General features: G+C 44.5%; 1 protein-coding gene across 1 annotated transcript in view; it reads left to right on the top strand.

Annotated features, from left to right (window-relative positions):
• The window catches only part of SDK1 (sidekick cell adhesion molecule 1), a 1,937,536-nt gene that overhangs the window by 1,373,651 nt on the left and 540,415 nt on the right, over positions 1–23,470 (top strand). The window contains exons 12-13 of the mRNA XM_086940699.1: positions 3,947–4,049; positions 17,637–17,813. Of these exons, the coding sequence (XP_086796825.1) occupies positions 3,947–4,049; positions 17,637–17,813 (280 nt within the window). The remainder of the gene's footprint in view (positions 1–3,946; positions 4,050–17,636; positions 17,814–23,470) is intronic.

Here is a 23,470-nt window from a genome sequence, read left to right as displayed (position 1 = left end):
AAGTCAGAAATCTGCACCTATAGGTTTTACTGCATCGCACATATGCAGATATAAGACTTTTTGCAATTCTTACAAATGCCAAAGTTATGCCTCCAAACGTGGGCCATTCTACCTTTCCAGGTGTGATCTTGAAAAGGTTTTGAGAATTTATTTTTCTCAGGTTAAAATGTACACACATATATTTCTTTATGAAGGTGAAAAAAAGGAGCAAATCTACCTTCTAATATTTTATCATCATGGTTAAAAAGCATTTTTCCTGGAGGAGGAATACAATTTTGGAAGGCTTTCCTTTCCTTTCTGGTCTTTCAAAAGCATTTTCTCCTGACGTTGTCAGGAGCGAATCTCCCAAGATTTACAGGGAGGGAAGGTCTCGAGAGGGAGTTTGTAATTACATGGAGGTACATCGGTACATTTCTCAGTGATCACACATTTACAATGCACTTCCTCCCCAGAACAGTGATTGAAGTTCCAGTCAGCTATCTCAGGACAAGATTTACTCACATGGAAACATTTGGGTGAATAAATGCCTTCATCAGGGCCCAAGAACATGTGTGCGTTACAGCCTCAAATAGCTTTGAGTCAGACCCAGTGCGTTTTGCTGTAAACCTATGAGTGCACCATCTGAAAGTGCTGTCAACTAGGTTCTGGTTTGAGAACTAAGAGGTTCAACTCTGGTGATCCGTGATCTGCCAATGTTAACTTTGTGTAGGACCACAAAATGACAGCATTTGAGCTGCATGCTTCCTGCACTGGTTAAACCAACGGGTGCAGTCACGAGTGTGGGGTTGCGGTTGCATCCTCGCTGGGTTTATAGCTTGCTATGACAAGGTGTTGGACACACAGCAGACAAGACTGCAATGGAAGTCTGGTTCGCGCTCTATAAAACGCTAAATAAATAAATAAATAAAATATAGTAAAGACATCTGCCATCTACAACACTATGCCGCTCAACGGGAAAAGATAGCCTCCTTTTTTTATTTATTTGTTTAATATGGCGCTGGAACAAAAAGCTACTTGGCAGCACCAGTGTGTAGACTGAAGTTCAATCCATCTTAACTTCCCCTTTGAGGAGAGTTGGTAAAATTCCTGTGGCACTTTAAAAAGTTTTAACAATTCTGCCATTGGTAAGCCTATGGCTTGGCAGCGACAAATCCTTCTTTGCCAGGTACTTTATGGCAGCCTGCCTGGTTTATTGTCTATAAAAAGTAAACCCATGGGAGTATATTTCAGTACAAACAAAACACTTTCAGGTGGTAGATCCCATAATCCTTTCCCTGAAAGGTTATGACATGCCACACACACCATAAGCAGCCCAAGCCTACTTGAGTACCCTCAAATGACAAATAACTCTCAACTGTGATTCCTAATAGTAAATGCATGGATTTCCACCTTTGTTCATTAGGTCACTGGGTTTCTAGGGCATCGTCGCTCGCGTTCTTCAGTATCTTATTGCTTCATTTCTCTACGGCCAATTCCCTGTAGCATTGAAGTCTTCATCGGTGTACTCGCATATATAGATTTTTGACAAAAAGGTAGTCCCTAGTAGGGAATTGTAGCCCTTGACTTCCACGGCAAAGTGTCAAGAAGTGGGTACAAACACCTCTAACACAAATAACTCAGTTAAATATTACAATACGAAAAAAAAACGTATATATGCTCTAAAAGGCTCTGTGCCTTTTAGAGCAAATATAGGTTTTATTTCATATTGTAATGAATTAGAATAAAAGTGCCTTAAACCAGAGAAGTAACAAATTAAATAAATATATAACTTTGAGTTATTTGGGTTAGAGGTGTTTGTACCCCCTTCTTGATACTTTGCCGTGGAAGTCAAGGCTACAATTCCCTCATAGGGACCACCTTTTTGCTAAAAATGATCCAGCCCAGGTCCCTGGATTTCTGGGTTGCCCCATTTGTTTTAGAGGACTCTCGTATATAGAAGCTGCCCCCGGGAGACTTGTTAATTTACAAGGAAAGGTTTCTCATGGAGGAGCCACATCCCAAGCGGCACTGAGTATCATGAAGCCTTGGGGGATGCTGCACTGCACATCTTCTGATAAACTACTGAAAAATTGAGGATAGTTTTTGGATAAATATTAAATGACCTTTGCATATATTGTATATGTTAACCACATGGCTGCTGGGCGTTTTCCCCCCCTGTGCTGGAAAATGCCATTTTAGTGGCACCATGACGAGCTCAGCTCGTCATCAGCACACGACACCTTTTGGTGATGACGAGCTGAGCTCGTCATCAGCATCGAAAGGGTTAAAGTATTCTTATATTATATACATTAGAGGCGCAAGCTCATGATGAGAATCAGCACACACAACAAAACAGTGCCTTTTTGCACATTTCTCAAATATTTTAACATCTGCTGCTTCAATCAGGTTCTCTGAATAGAATTTTATGTTCTGCTATGCTGTTTTCGCATAGTGCTGCATTCAAAAATTCAATTCAAACATTGAAATTGTATATACTCATATTGATGATTTCCAGGAAGAATAATCTTGAGAGCTGACAATTGGTTGGAATACTATCAAAGCCATATAGTTGCCAGTGAGTAGTGGCCTTTTTCAGATGAAAGTTAGCTAATAATCCCCCCCCTCTCAATATGGAGTTTGTTCAATACCTGCTGTGCAGTAAAATAGTTCTAGTTACTGACTTCCTTTGCTTCTTGACTGCAATTTAGGGGCAGATGTATCAAGCCTTTTGCGACTCGCAAAGGCCGACATTCGCAGAATTTCGGCCTTTGCGAATCGCAAAAGGTCTTTTTGCTTGTTTTGGCATGCATCAAAAATTCGCAAAATAAGAAATAGCAAAAATTTGCGATTCCTTATTTTGCCATAGCATTTAAGGAATCGCAATTTTGCGATTCCTTAAATGTTATGTATGTAGCATTTTTGAATTGCGATTTTTGTTTAAGAATTCGCAAATAACCACCAAGTGGTAGTTGGTGGTAATTTGCGAAGTCTTTAAAAAATGCACAATTTAGAGTTTTTGATGGTGGCATGTGACGCACACACATGCCCATAGGGCATGTATGTGCGCCATATGCACACACATGTACATTTCAGGGGTGCAGCAGGGTGTCTTTGAGACACCCCTGCACCCTTGAAATAATTCTCAAATTGCGATTAGCAAATTGCGAATTCGCTGTTTGAGAATTACTTCACAATCATTCCTATGGGCCTCCTGGCCCATAGGAATGCATCGGAAATTATTCCTGATTTGCGAATTCGCAAAATGCGAATTCGCAAATAAGGAAGATTAAGGAATCGCAAAAAAATAGCGATTTTTTTCATACATTCCATTTTGCGAATTCTAAATAGCGATTCCTTAAAAATCGCTATTTAGGAATAGCAAAATGAAATCTTGATACATCTGCCCCTAGTCCCCAGGCTGGCAGTACAGTGGTCATTTAAGCTTCACGGTCAATTATAAGGCCGTACATAAAGAGACATTATATATTACTGTCTATAACGGCAGATCAGTTTAGATGATGAAAAAAAACGTTAAATGGACTTTCAGTGGGTTGTTTTTGTTATAAGAAAAAATGCAAACATTAATATAGGACTGTAATACTAGAATATGCAGTATGTCGTTTTTATATTCCAGTCTATGTTCTTTTTTTAATATTACAGTTTATATTCTTTGTCACGTTTTTCAGAGGTGGGAAACTTGTCATTTACTGGCATGCTTCCATTCCCATTAAATGTGTGATTTAAAATCACTGCAACATTTAAATTAAGTTGGCCAACTTTTCAGCTAGCATTAGGCGTCCAATATCTGCTTCTATGTGTTATGCGAGCAACCTGCTGGTATGAAATAGTGACGAGGGGCAGACTTTAAAGCTGAAGGATTTCAAAATGACACATGCACCACTCGGTGCCAAGGCGAGTCAGCAAATCTGTTTTTTTTTACATGAGCTGCGATTTGTGTCTTTTTCAGCTCGAACCTTCATTTCTCTGCCTCCCGAGGACTGCAGCGTTATAAAGGGAACCACGGCCACTCTGCAGTGTGGAGCAACCCACGACCCTCGGATCTCCGTCAGGTGGGTTTTGTGTTTTCATTTTTTAAAAAAATGTTTTGGTCTTCTTGTTAAAAAGTTACATTTCACCCACCATCGGGAGGGGTATTTTAAAGTGTAAAAGAACAGATTGAGGGCCCTGCTTTTTAGCAGCAGGGCCTTGATGGCAGCTTTCGCAAAGTTGTAGGCTAGGTCGTTAATCATAAAAATCCCATTTTCTCGTTCAGCTTTATGTATTATTTACAATGAGCTGTGTTCCACTTCATGACTCCAATACAGCTCGCCATGATTTCTCTGCCAAGGTTAATACACTATCAGTGAAGCGGGCCTGTCAGGGGCGGATACTTACCGAGAGGAGAGCACTGAGGGATTGGATTGAATTTCAGACATTTTACTGGACAACTAAAACAGAGTGAGATTCGTCTCGGGGACGCTCATTCACAAGGAGGTTTAGATGCACTTAGAGAGTGTCCCTCTGATCTTGGGCCCTTCTTGGTGTCCATCAAAGTTCTACCCCGCTCAGATGCAATCTGGAAGGGTTGTCCGCGCCTTGACCCACACCACAGGCGTGCCATGCCCTTGATGGGTGTTCTATCCGCGCCTTGACCCACACCACAGGCGTGCCATGCCCTTGATGGGTGTTCTATCCGCGCCTTGATCTACACCACAGGCGTGCCATGTCCTTGATGGGTGTTCTATCCGCGCCTTGACCTACACCACAAATATTTACAACAAGGGGTGGTGAGGGACAGAGTCTCTGAATTAAGCAGAAAGCTCTCACCCAGTCAAGAGATCAGGGCTAGATCCAACACCGTTTTTTAGCTCACTGCACCATCCCAGTTTCAGAACCTGGCTGTATGCAAATTAGTCTGTTCCTGTCCCAGTGCATGATGGGAACAGGGCAAACCAAACTACAAAAGCCAATTCTTACACTGGGAAGGAAACAAGCTCCCGGGGACCGGTTTCTGGCATTACAGCCGTCTTCGGCCCGGTTTGCTTGAATCCTGATGGTGCAATGAGCAAGGGTCTCACATCTGAGAATACCCTTCCACGCTTAGGGTGGACAAAAATAAAATATTTACAACAAGGGGTGGTGAGGGACAGAGTCTCTGAATTAAGCAGAAAGCTCTCACCCAGTCAAGAGATCAGGGCTAGATCCAACACCGTTTTTTAGCTCACTGCACCATCCCAGTTTCAGAACCTGGCTGTATGCAAATTAGTCTGTTCCTGTCCCAGTGCATGATGGGAACAGGGCAAACCAAACTACAAAAGCCAATTCTTACACTGGGAAGGAAACAAGCTCCCGGGGACCGGTTTTTGGCATTACAGCCGTCTTCGGCCCGGTTTGCTTGAACCCTGATGGTGCAATGAGCAAGGGTCTCACATCTGAGAATACCCTTCTACGCTTAGGGTGGACAAAAATATTTACAACAAGGGGTGGTGAGGGACAGAGTCTCTGAATTAAGCAGAAAGCTCTCACCCAGTCAAGAGATCAGGGCTAGATCCAACACCGTTTTTTAGCTCACTGCACCATCCCAGTTTCAGAACCTGGCTGTATGCAAATTAGTCTGTTCCTGTCCCAGTGCATGATGGGAACAGGGCAAACCAAACTACAAAAGCCAATTCTTACACTGGGAAGGAAACAAGCTCCCGGGGACCGGTTTCTGGCATTACAGCCGTCTTCGGCCCGGTTTGCTTGAATCCTGATGGTGCAATGAGCAAGGGTCTCACATCTGAGAATACCCTTCCACGCTTAGGGTGGACAAAAATATTTACAACAAGGGGTGGTGAGGGACAGAGTCTCTGAATTAAGCAGAAAGCTCTCACCCAGCCAAGAGATCAGGGCTAGATCCAACACCGTTTTTTAGCTCACTGCACCATCCCAGTTTCAGAACCTGGCTGTATGCAAATTAGTCTGTTCCTGTCCCAGTGCATGATGGGAACAGGGCAAACCAAACTACAAAAGCCAATTCTTACACTGGGAAGGAAAAAAGCTCCCGGGGACCGGTTTCTGGCATTACAGCCGTCTTCGGCCCGGTTTGCTTGAATCCTGATGGTGCAATGAGCAAGGGTCTCACATCTGAGAATACCCTTCCACGCTTAGGGTGGACAAAAATATTTACAACAAGGGGTGGTGAGGGACAGAGTCTCTGAATTAAGCAGAAAGCTCTCACCCAGTCAAGAGATCAGGGCTAGATCCAACACTGTTTTTTAGCTCACTGCACCATCCCAGTTTCAGAACCTGGCTGTATGCAAATTAGTCTGTTCCTGTCCCAGTGCATGATGGGAACAGGGCAAACCAAACTACAAAAGCCAATTCTTACACTGGGAAGGAAACAAGCTCCCGGGGACCGGTTTCTGGCATTACAGCCGTCTTCGGCCCGGTTTGCGTGAATCCTGATGGTGCAATGAGCAAGGGTCTCACATCTGAGAATACCCTTCCACGCTTAGGGTGGACAAAAATATTTACAACAAGGGGTGGTGAGGGACAGAGTCTCTGAATTAAGCAGAAAGCTCTCACCCAGTCAAGAGATCAGGGCTAGATCCAACACCGTTTTTTAGCTCACTGCACCATCCCAGTTTCAGAACCTGGCTGTATGCAAATTAGTCTGTTCCTGTCCCAGTGCATGATGGGAACAGGGCAAACCAAACTACAAAAGCCAATTCTTACACTGGGAAGGAAACAAGCTCCCGGGGACCAGTTTCTGGCATTACAGCCGTCTTCGGCCCGGTTTGCGTGAATCCTGATGGTGCAATGAGCAAGGGTCTCACATCTGAGAATACCCTTCCACGCTTAGGGTGGACAAAAATATTTACTACAAGGGGTGGTGAGGGACAGAGTCTCTGAATTAAGCAGAAAGCTCTCACCCAGTCAAGAGATCAGGGCTAGATCCAACACCGTTTTTTAGCTCACTGCAACATCCGAGTTTCAGAACCTGGCTGTATGCAAATTAGTCTGTTCCTGTCCCAGTGCATGATGGGAACAGGGCAAACCAAACTACAAAAGCCAATTCTTACACTGGGAAGGAAACAAGCTCCCGGGGACCGGTTTCTGGCATTACAGCCGTCTTCGGCCCGGTTTGCTTGAATCCTGATGGTGCAATGAGCAAGGGTCTCACATCTGAGAATACCCTTCCACGCTTAGGGTGGACAAAAATATTTACAACAACACTATAGGTGTGGCAGGGTATACTCAGACATGAGTCCCTTTCTCACTGCTCCATCAGGATTCAAGCAAGCCGGGCCGAAGACGGCTGAAATGCCAGAAACCGGTCCCCGGTAGCTTGTTTCCTTTCTGGTGAAGAATTGGCTTGGTAGTTTAGTCTGCCCTGTTCCCATGATGCACTGGGCCAGGGACAGACTGATTTGCATATAGCCAGGTTCTGAGCTGGGATGGGGCAGTGAGATAAATAAAGGTGATGGATCAAGCCCTGATCTTTGGACTGGGTAAGAGTGGTCTGCTCAATTCAGACACTCTGTTCATCACCACCCCCTTTTCTGAATCGATTTTGGCCACTATAGGTGTGGCAGGGTATACTCAGACATGAGTCCCTTTCTCACTGCTCCATCAGGATTCAAGCAAGCCGGGCCGAAGACGGCTGAAATGCCAGAAACCGGTCCCCGGTAGCTTGTTTCCTTTCTGGTGAAGAATTGGCTTGGTAGTTTAGTCTGCCCTGTTCCCATGATGCACTGGGCCAGGGACAGACTGATTTGCATATAGCCAGGTTCTGAGCTGGGATGGGGCAGTGAGATAAATAAAGGTGATGGATCAAGCCCTGATCTTTGGACTGGGTAAGAGTGGTCTGCTCAATTCAGACACTCTGTTCATCACCACCCCCTTTTCTGAATCGATTTTGGCCACTATAGGTGTGGCAGGGTATACTCAAACACGAGTCCCTTTCTCACTGCTCCATCAGGATTCAAGCAAGCCGGGCCGAAGACGGCTGAAATGCCAGAAACCGGTCCCCGGTAGCTTGTTTCCTTTCTGGTGAAGAATTGGCTTGGTAGTTTAGTCTGCCCTGTTCCCATGATGCACTGGGCCAGGGACAGACTGATTTGCATATAGCCAGGTTCTGAGCTGGGATGGGGCAGTGAGATAAATAAAGGTGATGGATCAAGCCCTGATCTTTGGACTGGGTAAGAGTGGTCTGCTCAATTCAGACACTCTGTTCATCACCACCCCCTTTTATGAATCGATTTTGGCCACTATAGGTGTGGCAGGGTATACTCAGACATGAGTCCCTTTCTCACTACTCCATCAGGATTCAAGCAAGCCGGGCCGAAGACGGCTGAAATGCCAGAAACCGGTCCCCGGTAGCTTGTTTCCTTTCTGGTGAAGAATTGGCTTGGTAGTTTAGTCTGCCCTGTTCCCATGATGCACTGGGCCAGGGACAGACTGATTTGCATATAGCCAGGTTCTGAGCTGGGATGGGGCAGTGAGATAAATAAAGGTGATGGATCAAGCCCTGATCTTTGGGCTGGGTAAGAGTGGTCTGCTCAATTCAGACACTCTGTTCATCACCACCCCCTTTTCTGAATCGATTTTGGCCACTATAGGTGTGGCAGGGTATACTCAGACATGAGTCCCTTTCTCACTGCTCCATCAGGATTCAAGCAAGCCGGGCCGAAGACGGCTGAAATGCCAGAAACCGGTCCCCGGTAGCTTGTTTCCTTTCTGGAGAAGAATTGGCTTGGTAGTTTAGTCTGCCCTGTTCCCATGATGCACTGGGCCAGGGACAGACTGATTTGCATATAGCCAGGTTCTGAGCTGGGATGGGGCAGTGAGATAAATAAAGGTGATGGATCAAGCCCTGATCTTTGGACTGGGTAAGAGTGGTCTGCTCAATTCAGACACTCTGTTCATCACCACCCCCTTTTCTGAATTGACCTACACCACAGGCGTGCCATGTCCTTGATGGGTGTTCTATCCGCGCCCTGACCTACACCACAGGCGTGCCATGTCCTTGATGGTTGTTCTATCCACGCCTTGACCCACACCACAAGCGTGCCATGTCCTTGATGGTTGTTATATCTGTGCCTTGACCCACACCACAGGCGTGCCATGTCCTTGATGGTTAAGTAGTACGGCCACATGAATATGTGATGTTGCAACGCGATCAAAATGATCGTGGTATGTAACATCGCAGTTTTTACAACACAAGTCGTTACAACGACTTGCGCTGGAGGGCACTGGACTTAGGAGTAGTAAGATTTACTATTCCAACACCAGTCTTCGTACAGTAGGGAAGGTGTTGGAATAGTAAATCTTACTATTCCTTAGGTTATAGCGCCCTCCTGTGCAAGTCGATGTAACGCTTGCGTTGTGTAATGGCAGCGTTCTAAATGCATCGCGGTGTAATCACACCGATGTAAAGGATGTTTCCCGGGCCACATGTGTGCACTGTGGTATGCTGTGTCCCCAGATTCTCCTATGATTCAGCATTCAATGTCCCTCTCTCACACTTATAACTCATCTTTACTCAACACCACAGCTCGCTCATAATTCATGTACTATTATGCCCTTCCACTTTCATAACCCTCCGTCTAGTATTGCAAAAGGTTGGGCCAAGGAAGTGCTAGTGACCGCAGGGAAAGTGCAGGAGAGGGGAGGAAGATCCAGGTGAGTGACCGGGCAATATGGCAACTGAGTTGGGGCTCCAGCTGCTTAACGCTCTGCATGCATTGTATGTGCCTTTGCAAAATGGAAATCTGTTACAGATGATCATGTTATAACTTTTGGCTGATTTAAGTTTGACGTACACCGGAAAGAAATCTTCTGAGTCGAAAAGGTCTCGGACTTTTTCGCTAACCTCGCTCAAGTTTTTTCCATCCCCGTTCCACTACTGTAAGTTTGATAAAAGTATAGGTACAGCCTTTTTGTGCATTGACAAAATATATGAAACTCAGTTCCTCAACTAGCCATTAATTCTATTGAATTCCAGTGGCGTAGCTAGGTCTTAGGCCGACCGTGGCAGCCCCTGCGATTGCCGCCCGCAGCGGCCTGATCGAAGAGCAGGGTGAGTGTTAGGGGGGTTGCTGGCGATGCATGTGGCCGTAGTTAAGAGCGGGGGGTTGGGGGTGGGTGCTGCTGATTCTCCCAGCGTGAAAAATCAACACGACTTACCGCACTCTGCCGCTTGCGGAACTTTGTGGAGCGCAGCAGAGTTTTTTTGCATCTTCGCATGACTTCGCCAAGGTCCCTCTAAAAGAACTTTTTTTTTACTAATTCAAGTGATGTTCACCAGCTTGAATCAGTAAATTAAAAAAATAGCAGCTGCATCATTTCCTATGTGCGTGTGTGGTGATGCACGCATATTTGTCATTAAGCATATATGCACCTAGAGAATGACAACCGCATCAGTGTACCTTTTTTTTCTTTTGCTGATGCTACACAGCTACAGCATGCAGGGAACCATCACCCTGGGTCAGAACTCATATGCCAACAACATCATATGCAAGCAGGATGCTTTGCTGGGCTCGCCAACAGTATCCACTACTTCAAGTTAGTGTGGACGCAGACCAATCTTCTTGCCAATTAGCACATATGCTTTTTGGCAAGACCTCTCGCCACAACTAGGAAATCTACAATGTACATATTTACTGCCTCTTTGGTGTAGTTTCCCATGATTTTTGCCTCTACCCCTGTATTTTGTATGCTGTGCAGGATTTAGTTTTCACTGGCTTAGAAGCTTTGGGTTCTTTGCCACTGCTGATTAGTGTCAAAGTGCAAATGCTCCCTGTGTAAATTGTTATTACAATTGGTTCTCCCTGATTGGCACATTTGATTTACTGGTAAGTCCCCAGTAAAGTGCACTGAGTGTGCCAGGGCCTGTAAATCAAATGCTACTAGTCGGCCTGCAGCACTGATTATGCCACCCACATGAGTTGCCCTGAAAAGGTATCTCATACACTGCTACTGCAGTGTCTGTGCCATTGTTAACGGCCATGTCAACCTGGTAAGTGCACCCACTTGCCAGGCCCTAACATTCCCTTTTCTTACATGTAAGACATCTCTCAGGTAGGCCCAATGTACACCCATGGGTAGGGTGCAGTTTATGTGAAAGGTAGGATATGTACTGGTCTGTTTGACATGTCCGATGGTGAAATATTGTCAATTTTGTTTTTCACTATTGAAAGGCCATCTGCTCCATAGGATAACTTGGGGGATACTTTGTAACATCTTACAAGTATAACTTGCCATTGGGACAAGATAGAGAAATAAAGTTTAGGCTCTATGAGCTCAGCATTTAATAACACATCTTTTAGTAAAGTTGGGTTTTAAATTGTGTGCTGGAAAATGCCACTTTTAGAAAGTTTTAAAGAGAAGGGGTCCCAGTAAGGAGAACGTAATTAATAGAAATAAAACAATTGAAAAAGTAAATACATCTATAATGTTTTATTCACATTATAGGAAAAGGTAATCAAAACCAAATTGACAAATGACAGTTGTATAAGTGCCCCTGGGGGTAGGGAGGACGTGCAGTCGTGAGGGTAGTGTAAGGCAGGATAGTGCAAGTAAAAACACGTATTTATCAAACAGTAGTATCAATTCAATGTCTGATACACAGTAGAGAGGTCATAAATCAACATAAACGTTCACAAAACACATGCCTCATTGTCCAATTTATGCACAAATCATGGGTAGGAGGAGGCTGTGTGGAGGGGGTGAAGAAGTCGACGTTTCGACCCAAGTAGAGCAGGTATCATTGAAATCCTTGCAAAAGGGTCTTCATCAGGACAAGAGGGGTAGTGGGGCAAACAACCTAAGTTAAATAAATATATTCGGTAAATATATCATGTTTAAAAGTGACCACATCGCAAAAATTATAAGGGTAGACACAATAAGGAGAGCATACCTGATTAAATCAGACTTGTATGGGATTCGGTGAAGGAATCAATATTGGGCATTCAATCCTGGGAGAAATCAATATAGTGCCCATTAGAGTAATAATCAATTACTAGTCAAGTTCATTAGAGGGCTAGAAGAAATGCGGACTTACTTGGAAAGTGACAGTATCCCAAAGGGGATATGGCGAAAATGATCCGGTTAATGGGCGGAGCGGCTTTACTTATCTAGAAAAGGGAACATTATTTAGAGGGGAGTCGACCAGGCAGATATTGCTCAAGATGTGGTATGAGAAAGCCGGTCGGCGAGGCTTACCGAAATAGGTGGTTGGTATGTCCCCGGTTGTAGGAAATGTCCGATTAAATCAGCATGGTAGTCCTACAAGGAGGAAGGAGAGGGGTGTCGATATTAGAGACTGCCTCCAGTGGAAAGTACTACTGTGCGCTAATAATGGGAGCCGATGTCAGGTTTACCGGTCTGTGCGCGATTCAATGCAAATCAGGCGTCTCTCTCGGCTTCCTCGAGGAGAACGCCGGGCTTCCTGGTGCTATGGTTGTCATAGCAACCAAGGGTCACGTGACAGTGAAGGGTGAAAAAAGACTCAGGAAGTGGCCCGAGTAGCTGGTCACGCACTTGGGATTGAAGGAAAGGTTTGGAATGACGCTCATGTCAAAAAACACGCATAATGAGTGGAAGTTAATTATTATAAATTGGCAAAGGGAGCCGTCTGCAATTGCGGTATATCCCTGGGTTAAATGAATGTGGAACAATTCATAAACACAGAAATATTGGTTGGGGAGACAGACTAATAGATTAATTCATATGCAGTTGATTATTGTACTTAACATAGAGGTACGAATTTATAAATGTATATAGATGGACAGTTACATTGCGGACCTATCACAAGATGGTCAAGGCAGTGAACAGGGCAGCATGTTGAGACCCTCCATCCCATTAGAGTGCAAACAAACCTTGGCAATGTATTCAAAGGTATTAACAAACCAGCTAGGTTAGTTGCACCGCGGACCTATCGTATGGTGGTCAAGGCAGTGTAGATTAGCACAACAAATCTTATTATACCATAGTGAAGCACAGCATAAAAACAATTGTGGGCATAATCTGTTAGTGTACCCCAATAAATTATTAGACTTAACATAGAGGTCCGAATTTATATATGCGAATAAATGGACAGTTACACTGCGGACTTATCACAAGATGGTCAAGGCAGTGAACAGGGGAGCATGTTGAGACCCTCCATCCCATTAGAGTGAAAAGAAACCATGGCAATGTATTAAAAGGTATTAACGAAACCAACTCGGTTAGTTGTACCGCGGACCTATCGTATGATGGTCAAGGCAGTGTAGATTAGCAAAACAAATCTTATTGTACCATAGTGAAGCATAGCATAAAAACAATTGTGGGCATACTATGTTAGTGTACCCCAATTGGAAGGATTAGCACAAACTGCGTACCTATCACATGACGGTAAAGGCAGTCTGGTCATGGACTATATGTCTGACACATATACAGTGAATGGAGTCAGGTAAGGGCTTAGAACTAGATGTACAATGTTCAAGGTAGAGTAGCAAGCTGAGAGAAAGAACTGTCGTGTTCATTTAATCCCAGGTGGATGGAATTGAAAAAGAACATCCATTTGAGTTCTCTAATGTTAAGTATAGTAGAGATATTGCCACCCCTGGGGCCTAAGGTGGCTTTCTCAATTACAACCCACCTAAGGCTCTCTGGTGGATGTGAAGCTGATTTAAAGTGATCTACAAGGGGAGCCCCTGCCACTTCGCACCGTATTCTGCTCATGTGTTGAAGGATGCGCTGTTTTATCTTTTGTTGGGTTTGACCAATATAAATACGATTGCATGGGCAAACAATAGCATATATCACCATGGAGGTGTTGCAGTTAGTTAGAGCTTTCAATTGGACCTTGTTATGGTTGTGTTGGAACTCTTTGGTCTGTATAGTGCCATCACATGCTTTGCATTGATTGCATCTGAAGTGACCCATTACGGGTTGAGGATTCCATAATGACATAATAGACGGCGCTTCCTTAGTGGGAAGTAGAGAGCGTACCACATAGTCTTTTACACTTTTAGATTTTCTGAAGGCATGAAGGGGTTTGTCAGATTGTTCGATATCATCTGAGATCAGTGGCCAATGGCGGTTGACGATTTTCTTGATAAGATTACTCTTAGTTGAAAATGTAGTGACGCACACAATGCGATCTCCTTGATTGCATGTAGAGTCCTTTCCTTTCAGGAGTTCCTCACGGGGGTAGAACCAGGCTCTTTTTCTTGCCCTTGTGACCAGTCTTCTAGGGTATCCACGTACTGTTAGGCGATCCAGTAGGTCCTCTGATTGTTGGAAATAATGTTCCTTAGTTGAACAATTCCTGCGGCTTTTAGAAAGTATGCATGTTCTTGTCCATCTATTTTGTGGCCTCTGCCTGTTTGTGTATTGACTGTCTGGTTTTGGAATGACAGGGGCTTGGTATGGACATTTACTGTAGACAGCCAGTGGAGGGGGTGGGGGGTTGGGGTGTGCCTGGCCCTTCTTGGATGACTCAGAGCTGAAACTGAGCTAAATAGACCTTAGCTGCATTTAGAGTAGTGGGAGGAGATTACCTTGCACCTGAATAGGGCCTGTCTCCCTTGCAAAAAGCTGTCTCCACCCCCTGTGGTCATTCTGCACCAGTGAGGACAGAACTAGTTTGGACTGGGCTCATAGACCCTTGCACAAAGAAGAACAAAGACAAAATGAGGTATGGGTAGTGGACCTTTAACCTCAGAACTTTAGATCACTTCTGAACTCAAGAGAAACCTTTGCTAGGGAGAAGAGCTGGAGAGCTGTGAGGAGAAGTACTGCCCCTTTTGCTGTGTGCTGTGTGGGATTGGCCTGCAGTTGCTGCTTCTGCCAAGGAAAGGACATAGACTGTAACTTTGCTTTGAACCTGCTTGAAGGAGACTCTCTAAGGGCCTGTGTGTGCTGACCTCCTGTTCTGAATTCTCAGTGACACAAAGACTTCACCCCAGTTCCCCTGAACTCTATTACTGAGAGTTCTGACCTTCCAGGAGGTGCCTATTCCAGATTTGGACCCCTGGAGGTTTTTCCTGCTGTTTGGTGCTGGAACAAACCTGAAAGAAGTAAGAAAACCTGTCTCCGATGCCGTCAGCGACGCCGCGACCTGCACCGAGGTCAGGGGCACCACTTGTGAAGTCCACGACGCACCGCCTGGCTTTGACGCCTGTTGACGCCTGCAGTTATTGGCATTTCCCAACAACAGTGCTCGCACCGACTCCGTCATCCCCAGCGCCTGCATCCTGTGATCACGGCGCCGATAACCACTGAGGGTAACTACACAAACTTGCTGACTTCACACCGTCGCTGGAACTGCTCAACGACTTCCCCTGTCCTAGATTCAACACGTCGCCTCCTCGCAGACACGACGTCTCACCTCTCAATTGCAGCCAGGGAGCCAGCTTCGACCTCGGCACGATGTCTCACCTCCACGACGTTGTGCATCATCATGAACTTCTTTTCCAAAGTACTGTTTGTTTGGGAGTCCGTGTGACTCCATGCCCGACACCTCGCGGTCGGCGCCGTACTTTGGATGTATTGCTTTCACAACATCGCAATAGCCCCATGTGGAGCTAATTGTTTTCCACAAGCTTTATTTTTGCAATAACTGTTCTAAAGTCATATCTTATTACCTCTTTGAGTGTTTGTTAAGTTTAGGTAAAGCTACTTTATTTTTCTAAACTGGTGTGGTATCTATTTGTGGTGTTATCATTGTATTAATGTGTGTTTTGAGTACAAATACTTTACACATTGCCTTTGGGATAAGCCTGTCTGCTCGTGTCAAGCTACCAAGTGCATGAGCAGGGGTTTTCTAGACTGTGTATTCCCCTTTCCCTGACTAGAAGCAAGGATCCCTACTAGGACAAAGGTAACTACCTCTGCCAACTAGAGACCCCCATTTCTAACAGTTACCAACAACAAATACAACTATTTCACTGTTATGCCTGATTACAATTCAAGAACAAGGTGGCAAGATTTGTAAGAGAATCCAAAGGCAGAATTCTTGCTCTGTCTGTCTATCTGTGTATCTATCTATCGATCTCTCTATTCATAAATATATATATTTATTAATACATATATAGATACACATAAATACTCACATATGTAGCAATTAAGGAAGGCACATTCTTGCATTTTTTGTTACAGTGCAAACGTCAGAGTCCACTTTATTACCACATTAGTGCGAAATTCAAATCGGAAAATCATTTTTTATAGTCCCGGATTGCATGTTACAAATATTTTATTTTACACATGCAAACTACATTCTTAATAGACACGAGGCCTCTTCATTATGATTTTACATTATTGCACAACTTTATTCTGCATCCTGCTAATGGTTAAATATGTATTTTTAAACAAGAAATACTCTCGAAAAACGCCATTGCACGATCCATTTATGCAGAATCATAAAATGTAATATGCTCTTTATTTGTGAAACTCTTGATTTAGGGATGGTACTAAATTAGGCCTCCTCACCCCCATGGAGAAATACGTGTCGTACCCACTATGTTGGAGGCGTGTGCGCCCCCCCCCCCAATCCCCCCCATGCCAGCAAAACTTAGAAAATTAAATGATAATAACACAGGTTTATGATAGTTTTATTTTTTAAACGAGTCTTTGGGCGGGGATGAACAATGACAGGCTGGAGGGGGAGCGCTTCTACACTGCTGTCAGTGCGCATGTCGGTTTGGCCGTACATCGCAGGACGGACAAACCGACATGCGCACTACACGTCTCCAACCCAAGCTGCATTGCTGGGTTGAAGACATGCATGCACAGGCTCCCAGTCCCTCTGGGAGAGGGAATCAAGGACGCTCAGACGAATCCTGGCGCTGCTGTCATGCATGAGAGCAGTGTCAGGATTGGCCACAGAGAAGGCTGGGAGCTTGTGTAATGCCGCCGAAGAAGGACAGAGTCAGCGATGTGGCAAGCGCAATGTGTGTTTTTTTCCTTTCTTTTATTTTTCCCTTCATCGTCCGTCAAAGTCCCCCTCCTCCCTGTGCCCTGATACTGATCACACCCCTTCAGCGACAAGGACAACAGGCTGTTGTCTCTCACTCTTCTCCATGATTCATATTGTTAAGAGTCAGACAACCCTGCCAGAGAAACTCCTATTAGCCGGGATTATATTCATATGCATGAATAGCAGACACACACAGCTGTTGGTATTTTACAGTTAAAATGTATTTATTATTTACAATCAGTACAGAAGCCGTATGTATCAGAAAAATGGTAATTATGGTAGACTAAGTAGTTATTATTCAGAATGAAATGAGCATTAGAAAAACCCAAAGCATTTTACAACATAAAATCTCCACTTTTTGTAATAAAATAGTTTGATCCCTACCTAACCAGCATTTATAAATATTATCAGCCTCATGTTTAGTGTATTGGTTGTTCAGTTATTAATCTCAATAGCTATTTTACATCATGCCATGTAATATGCTGGGAAGGAGCACCGTTGTGCAAATTAACATTTAATAATAATTTACCAGGCCTGGCCTTTGGTACTCATGAACTTGTTCCTAAAAGAGATTGAAAAGGAAGAGAACAGAAAGGGGGTGTGATTGTGAGTATGGAGTTGTTAGGGCAGAAAAACCCCTAAGATCTTTTGCTTACTTTGTGTGTTTTGATGGCATACTGTGCAACCACCTTTTATATTTTTTGACCCTCAGGTTTGTTTGGAAGAAAGACAGCCTGCTTCTCAATCCAGCAAGTAGTTCCAGGATTGTGTTGGATCAAGATGGCTCACTACTCATCAGCCAGACCTGGTCTGGCGACATCGGAGACTATACGTGTGAGATCATTTCCTTGGGCGGGAACGATTCCCGGATGGCTCGCTTGGAAGTGATGTGAGTACTTCTGTGTATCGTCTTTTTACGGACTCTCCGTGTTTTCTTGTTTTTCCTTGAAAGATGCTCAGCTGGATGGTTCACACTGGTTCCATTGCAGTGTACCCTACTTGAGCTGTGGGTTTGATCTTTCAGACTGCAGCAGTAACCAGCCTGAACCCAAAGCCTGCCTTGGCCTGCTGGACACTGCATTCCCAACACGAACCTATCATTTGAAAAATCTTTGAATTCTGGGAGTTGTAGTCTTGGTTTGTGTCATTTGAACTAATTGCACTAAAACACACAAAACAAATGATTTAAGGAAAGCCCAAGGAGGACTGCATGCTCTCAAGCCGGCATAGAGGGATCTTGCAACCGCACTCCGGCTAGGGTGTCCAGTTTCTTACTGGTAGGATGTGCGGTGAATGTGCTGTTTCGAATAAAATTACAATAATGTGAAAAGCATCACAAATAAATTGTATTTCTTTTGAACCAGTGCTTAGTTTGGGCCAGTGGTTTCTGGTGCTCAGCACCAGCACTTAATAGTCAACACTGGCTCTTATGACAGTCAGACACATGGGGGCGCTCTTTGTTGCTTTTGAAAGGAGCACAACAAAAGTTATTTTACCCCTTCCATGCGGCCGCGATTCCCCTGGTGTGCTGTAAACAACACGAACAGGGGCGGGCCGTGACGAACCCCAGCCGTCATCAGCACACGAGCACCGTAGTGCATGACGGCTGGGTTTCGTCATCAGCATGGAAGGGGTTAATGATTTAATATAAACTAAAAATGACGAATACCTGCTGCCTGAGCCATTCCAGTAACTTTTAGCGGCCTGGAATAGTCTGTATGTCAGACTTTTAGGAGTGAAATGGTTAGCAGTTGTGCTGGTACAGTCATTAGCAGTGCTAGCAGGGGCAATGGGCAATGCAAGCCGCTTTAGGCTCCTGACCAGCACCATGGTGCTTCCATTTTTACAAATTAAGCTCTGCAACTAAGATGGTGATTTCTTTGGGTGTATGCCAGGCTGCAATGTGTGGTCCTTTTAGTACTCTCCTGCCTCAAGTCTCAAATCAAGGTGAAAGGATAATTAATAACAATATTTGCTAATTTTATGTGGCACTTACTGTCATAGCTTTGCAGTTTCGAAGCGGGGTCAATATTGCCGCCCTTTTTGAATTATTGGGCGCCCTGAGAAGTCTCAACTGGAAGCTGGCTTTAGATTACATTGAAGTCGTCCTGCGACAGTGGCACTCACACCGGTACTCGATGCACCATTCTGTTTCTGGAATTCTGAAAAAAAGATTACGGTTTTAACTATATGTAGATGGAAATACAGTAATTATAAGAATATCAAATCTGAGCCCTAAAAAGAAGATTGTCTGTTACTCACACGTTAATTATCTTAGTGGTTGAAGTCCGAGTACCCCATCCCTAGTTCTCTGGTTCATATCCATATGTGATTTTGCAGCTGTGACTTTTCCACATAATTAAGGATGTACCACATAATGCACAACCCGCAGCATAATCTGCAGACGTTACTAAAAATGTGGTGACGCGTGTTGCCACACAGTGGGTAGACCCTTTGCAAAGGTTGACTTATTGTTGCATAATGTAGTCAGCCCTGTTGCATAATCTGGTCCTTCTGTGTCGCATAATTCCAGTTGCCCTGGTCACAGGACAGAAGGGGTGCTCGGAGACGAGAGGGCTATTTCCAGAATGTTGATATTTGCCCTGTTCAGGGCCAGAAAGCTTGCTTCCATCTATTTTTGCACATCATCCACACATGCCTATCTAAGCTGAAGCAAAGCATTTGACCCTCTTTCCAGTCCAAGTATTTTCATTGTAGATAACAAGGGCTCTACTTTTGTTCAGACGAACCCACGGGAATACAATTTCGCCGCCGAAGTTATTTTTGAATATAGGATCGAACATTCCTACGACTGGACTGCATAGCCAGTTTTCTTGGACCAACAGCAGTTGTCCAATTGAATCTTCTTTGAAGCATTTTAATGTGGCCCGCCTATATCGACTGAAGCGGTCCTCCAGTAATTATAAAGGGAGTCCTATACAGCATTCGAATAAACATCGTCCTGATGATGGTCTTATTGATGAATACAGCAGAGACCGAAACATCGACACCTTGTCATCATCTCCTTTAATGTTGTCTTTAGACACCAGCTTACAACCACGTTTTATTGTATAATTTGGGTTGTCTGTTTGATTGAGCCGGAGTTGATGTATAATGTTATGAACTATAGCAAAAAACATTGTCTATCTTTGTTCATGACTATTTATGCTTTAATTGATTTGTGTACATACATCCCCCAAAACTTTTTTCAAGTAAAGAATTAATTTGAAATATAACCTTTTTTGCTCTGTTTTTCTTCTGACCTTCCAGAAATTCATATTGTGTCAAATAAGATTGATATCCCTTGGATACTACGGAGTGTGATATTTTGATACCACTCAATAATTCATAGAAATTATCTTTAAAATAAGTCCCTTGTAGCAGGCTCAGAACTTCACTTGTGGTACATATCACTTCACATGGGTGAGTATGTGCTGCCATGTTGGGGTGGAAGCGTTCCTTCTTGCTCCTCCATAACCTTCCATTACAACTTGGCTACCTGTTCTATATATGGGCCTGAAGAAGTGATGATATTTTGAACGGTTCATTGACCACTGCTTTGCTATTGGCTATAGCAATTTTTAACACGCATTTTAAATTTCCTAGGTACTGTACTTCCTTTCTTTCAACACATAGGGGGTCATTAGGATGTCGGGCTGATTGCCACCACCAGCCTGGTGGAGGCAATCCGCCCGACATCCTTCCCTGAATTCCCCCCGCCATATTACAATGGCGGGGGGACCGCAGCGGAGCAAGACACCGCCAACCACTTTTCCGCCCCGGTCGCCTTGCGACCGGGGCGGAAAATGAATAATATGGTGGCGGTGTCTATCAGACACCGCCAGCCATATTATGAAAGGCAGGCGGTCTTCACTCTGGGGGCCCCCTGCGGGCCCCCAGAGTGAAGGTGGTTAGGGGCATGCACACGGGGTACCTGTGGTGCCCCCCCACAGTTGCATAAACAAAGCGGCAGGCACTGCGCGGTGCCTGCCGCTTTGTTTATGTAAATGCTGCAAAGCAATTTTTGTATTGTGGCGGGCGGAGCAGAGAGCTCCGCCGGCCACAATACTAAAAATACAGGATGTGTCCGCCACGGTGGCGGGCACATCCTCATGCCCCACACAGGAACCCCGCCCTTATGGCGGGCGGTCCCGTTTATCGATGGGATGGCGGGCGGGCAAAGCCCGCCCGGCATCCTAATGAGGCCCATAGTGCCCATCCTGCATGGTTTAGCATCTACAGAAGGTTCTGGTATTCTTTTGGGTGGCTTGGGCTGGGCACCTTATAGGACCGCACAGGGCACTAAAACCAGCCCTGCCAGAGCTTTCAGAACTCTTCCAAATTGGGCCGTGCTTGTGAAAGTAGTGATGAAGGCTGCATTTCTTAAGTTGGTTTCAGACAGAGGTTCTCCCACAAAGAAAATGTTAGTGAACAATACATTTGCTTATTACAGCATTGTTTTACAAATGGCTTCATAGCCTGGAATGCTTTCAGGCAGTTCTACAGTAAACTAATGAAGTGTTACAATACTTTTAGGTCTGAGGGAATGCCAGGAGCTGCATTTCTCCAAAGCAGAAATGTATGAATGTGCCTCTAAATAAATTGTGTGCCAGACACAGGAAGAACAGATGTAGGCAGACTAATATCCATGACCAGGGCCGGCTTTAGGGCAGGTGGCACCCGGTGTGACAATGTTTGTTGGCGCCCCCCAATGACCACCTCTGTCACGTATTCCCTTGCTACCACCCTTTAAAAGTGCTCCACAAGTCTCCATAACCGCGTTCTCCCAGGTGCATTTAATTAGTTTTATAGTGCTGCTCGTACCAGTGCAGGATGTCAGAACACTTAACTTCACACAGAGACAATCACTCATATGTGTGTAAATCAGTATATAGGAAAAAATTACATAAGACAGAGGACTACAAGATGTAGGAGTCACATGTCATCCATACAGACAAGCAGTATAGTTTGAGTGCTTGGTCTGGAGAAGCACAAACTCCGAATTTACAAAGTAACACCATGGCGGGGGGGGGGCGTTCTCTGTAATAAGAGGAATTCATTTCCAGCCAAATGAACCCTTTTCACAATATTAGGATAATGAAAAGCTGGGGAAAAACATAATTCTCTTATCTTTACCTTGCACTTTGCATGCAGCTCTTTAATGACAGTTAATAGCTCACTGTTTTATATTAGGATTTTAAAGCATAAAGTGCAAGTAACAAAAGCAGTAACCCACTGACCTACTTACATTATATGCACTTTGTGATCTGCATGGTTCAGTTCTTTGCAGCAGGCATATTAACCCTCTGCGCTACCTTATGATGAATCAAAACTTCCACTGGACAAAACTCCAATCTGTTCTACGAAGAATCTTAATCACCACAGTTATTTTGAATTTTTTATTGCTGCCTATAAATTGCTGGAGGCCAGGAACGCAGCAGCAGGTAATTTTAAGCCCTAATAATTGTTATGTTATGTTACCAGTTACTTATAAAGCGCATGGATACTCCCAGGAGTGTCCCTGAGCTGAAGAACCTCGTGACAGACATTGTGCACTAAAGTTCGAGAGCTAGTTTAATGTTGAAACAGCCAGGTTTTAAGTTTCCTCCTAAAAACAAGAAGATCCTGTACCTGTCTGAGAGAAAGAGGCAGACTATTCCATAACCGGGATGCCACCACTTGAAAAGAACGGCCACCCGTACGGGCGCGGGAAAACTTCGGGATGGTAGCTAGCTCTTGAGCCGAGGACCGCAAGGTGCGTAGAGGGGCATATTGCTGAATTATGTTCCTGATGTAGGTTGCCCCTGAGTCGTGGAAGGCCTTAAAGGCCAGGACTAGAGCTTTAAAATGAATCCTCTTCCGGACCGGTGGGCGCCGCCCCCTACCTGAAAGTCAGCGCCCAGTGCCGTGGCCACTGTCGCACCACCCTAGAGCCAGCCCTGGTCATGACTGCAGCATTGCTTCATCTCTAGGATGTGGGATGCCCCACTGAGTCACTTCCCTTACAGAATGCAACCTGTGTTAAATTCTGTGTAAGTTAAAAGGTCAGCAAGATGTGTGCTTCTAATAATATGATACTAAACAGTCCAATCAGCTCGAAGTGCTGCTCAAGTGTACCTGCTTGTCAGATCTAATAACTGATGGTAAAAGGGCCACTGCTGTTCCTTGTGACTGGAGGCTGCTGATTGCAAAATGACTAACTCGGGTTGCAAGGGCTGCTAATTCGGGTGATTGGATTGGTACAGGTTACTTATTGAGCAGGTTCAGTCCTCATACGTCAGCGGTGTCTGTCAGATTAAAGGTACTGCCATGATGGTAGTGCTTGGTGTGTAATGCAAACAATGCCATGGTAGTTTTTGCATATCGCATTTGTACAGACCAGCAGTCCATTCCAGGAACACCCTTGTGTGTGATACTCTAATTAAAACAATTAAGAGGGTCGGTACATAAGCAGAAAGCAAAAACATGTTAGTCAAATCAGTGGGAAATTAGCATTTATAATGAGTTAAAGTCAAATAATGCAAGAAAATCAACATAAGGTAAACC

The sequence above is a fragment of the Lissotriton vulgaris genome, chromosome 10 (genome assembly GCF_964263255.1).
Source record: "Lissotriton vulgaris chromosome 10, aLisVul1.2, whole genome shotgun sequence".
Lineage (NCBI taxonomy): Eukaryota > Metazoa > Chordata > Amphibia > Caudata > Salamandridae > Lissotriton > Lissotriton vulgaris.
The sequence above is the reverse complement of the archived record's forward strand: the minus strand, read 5'-3'. Positions and strand labels throughout refer to the sequence as shown.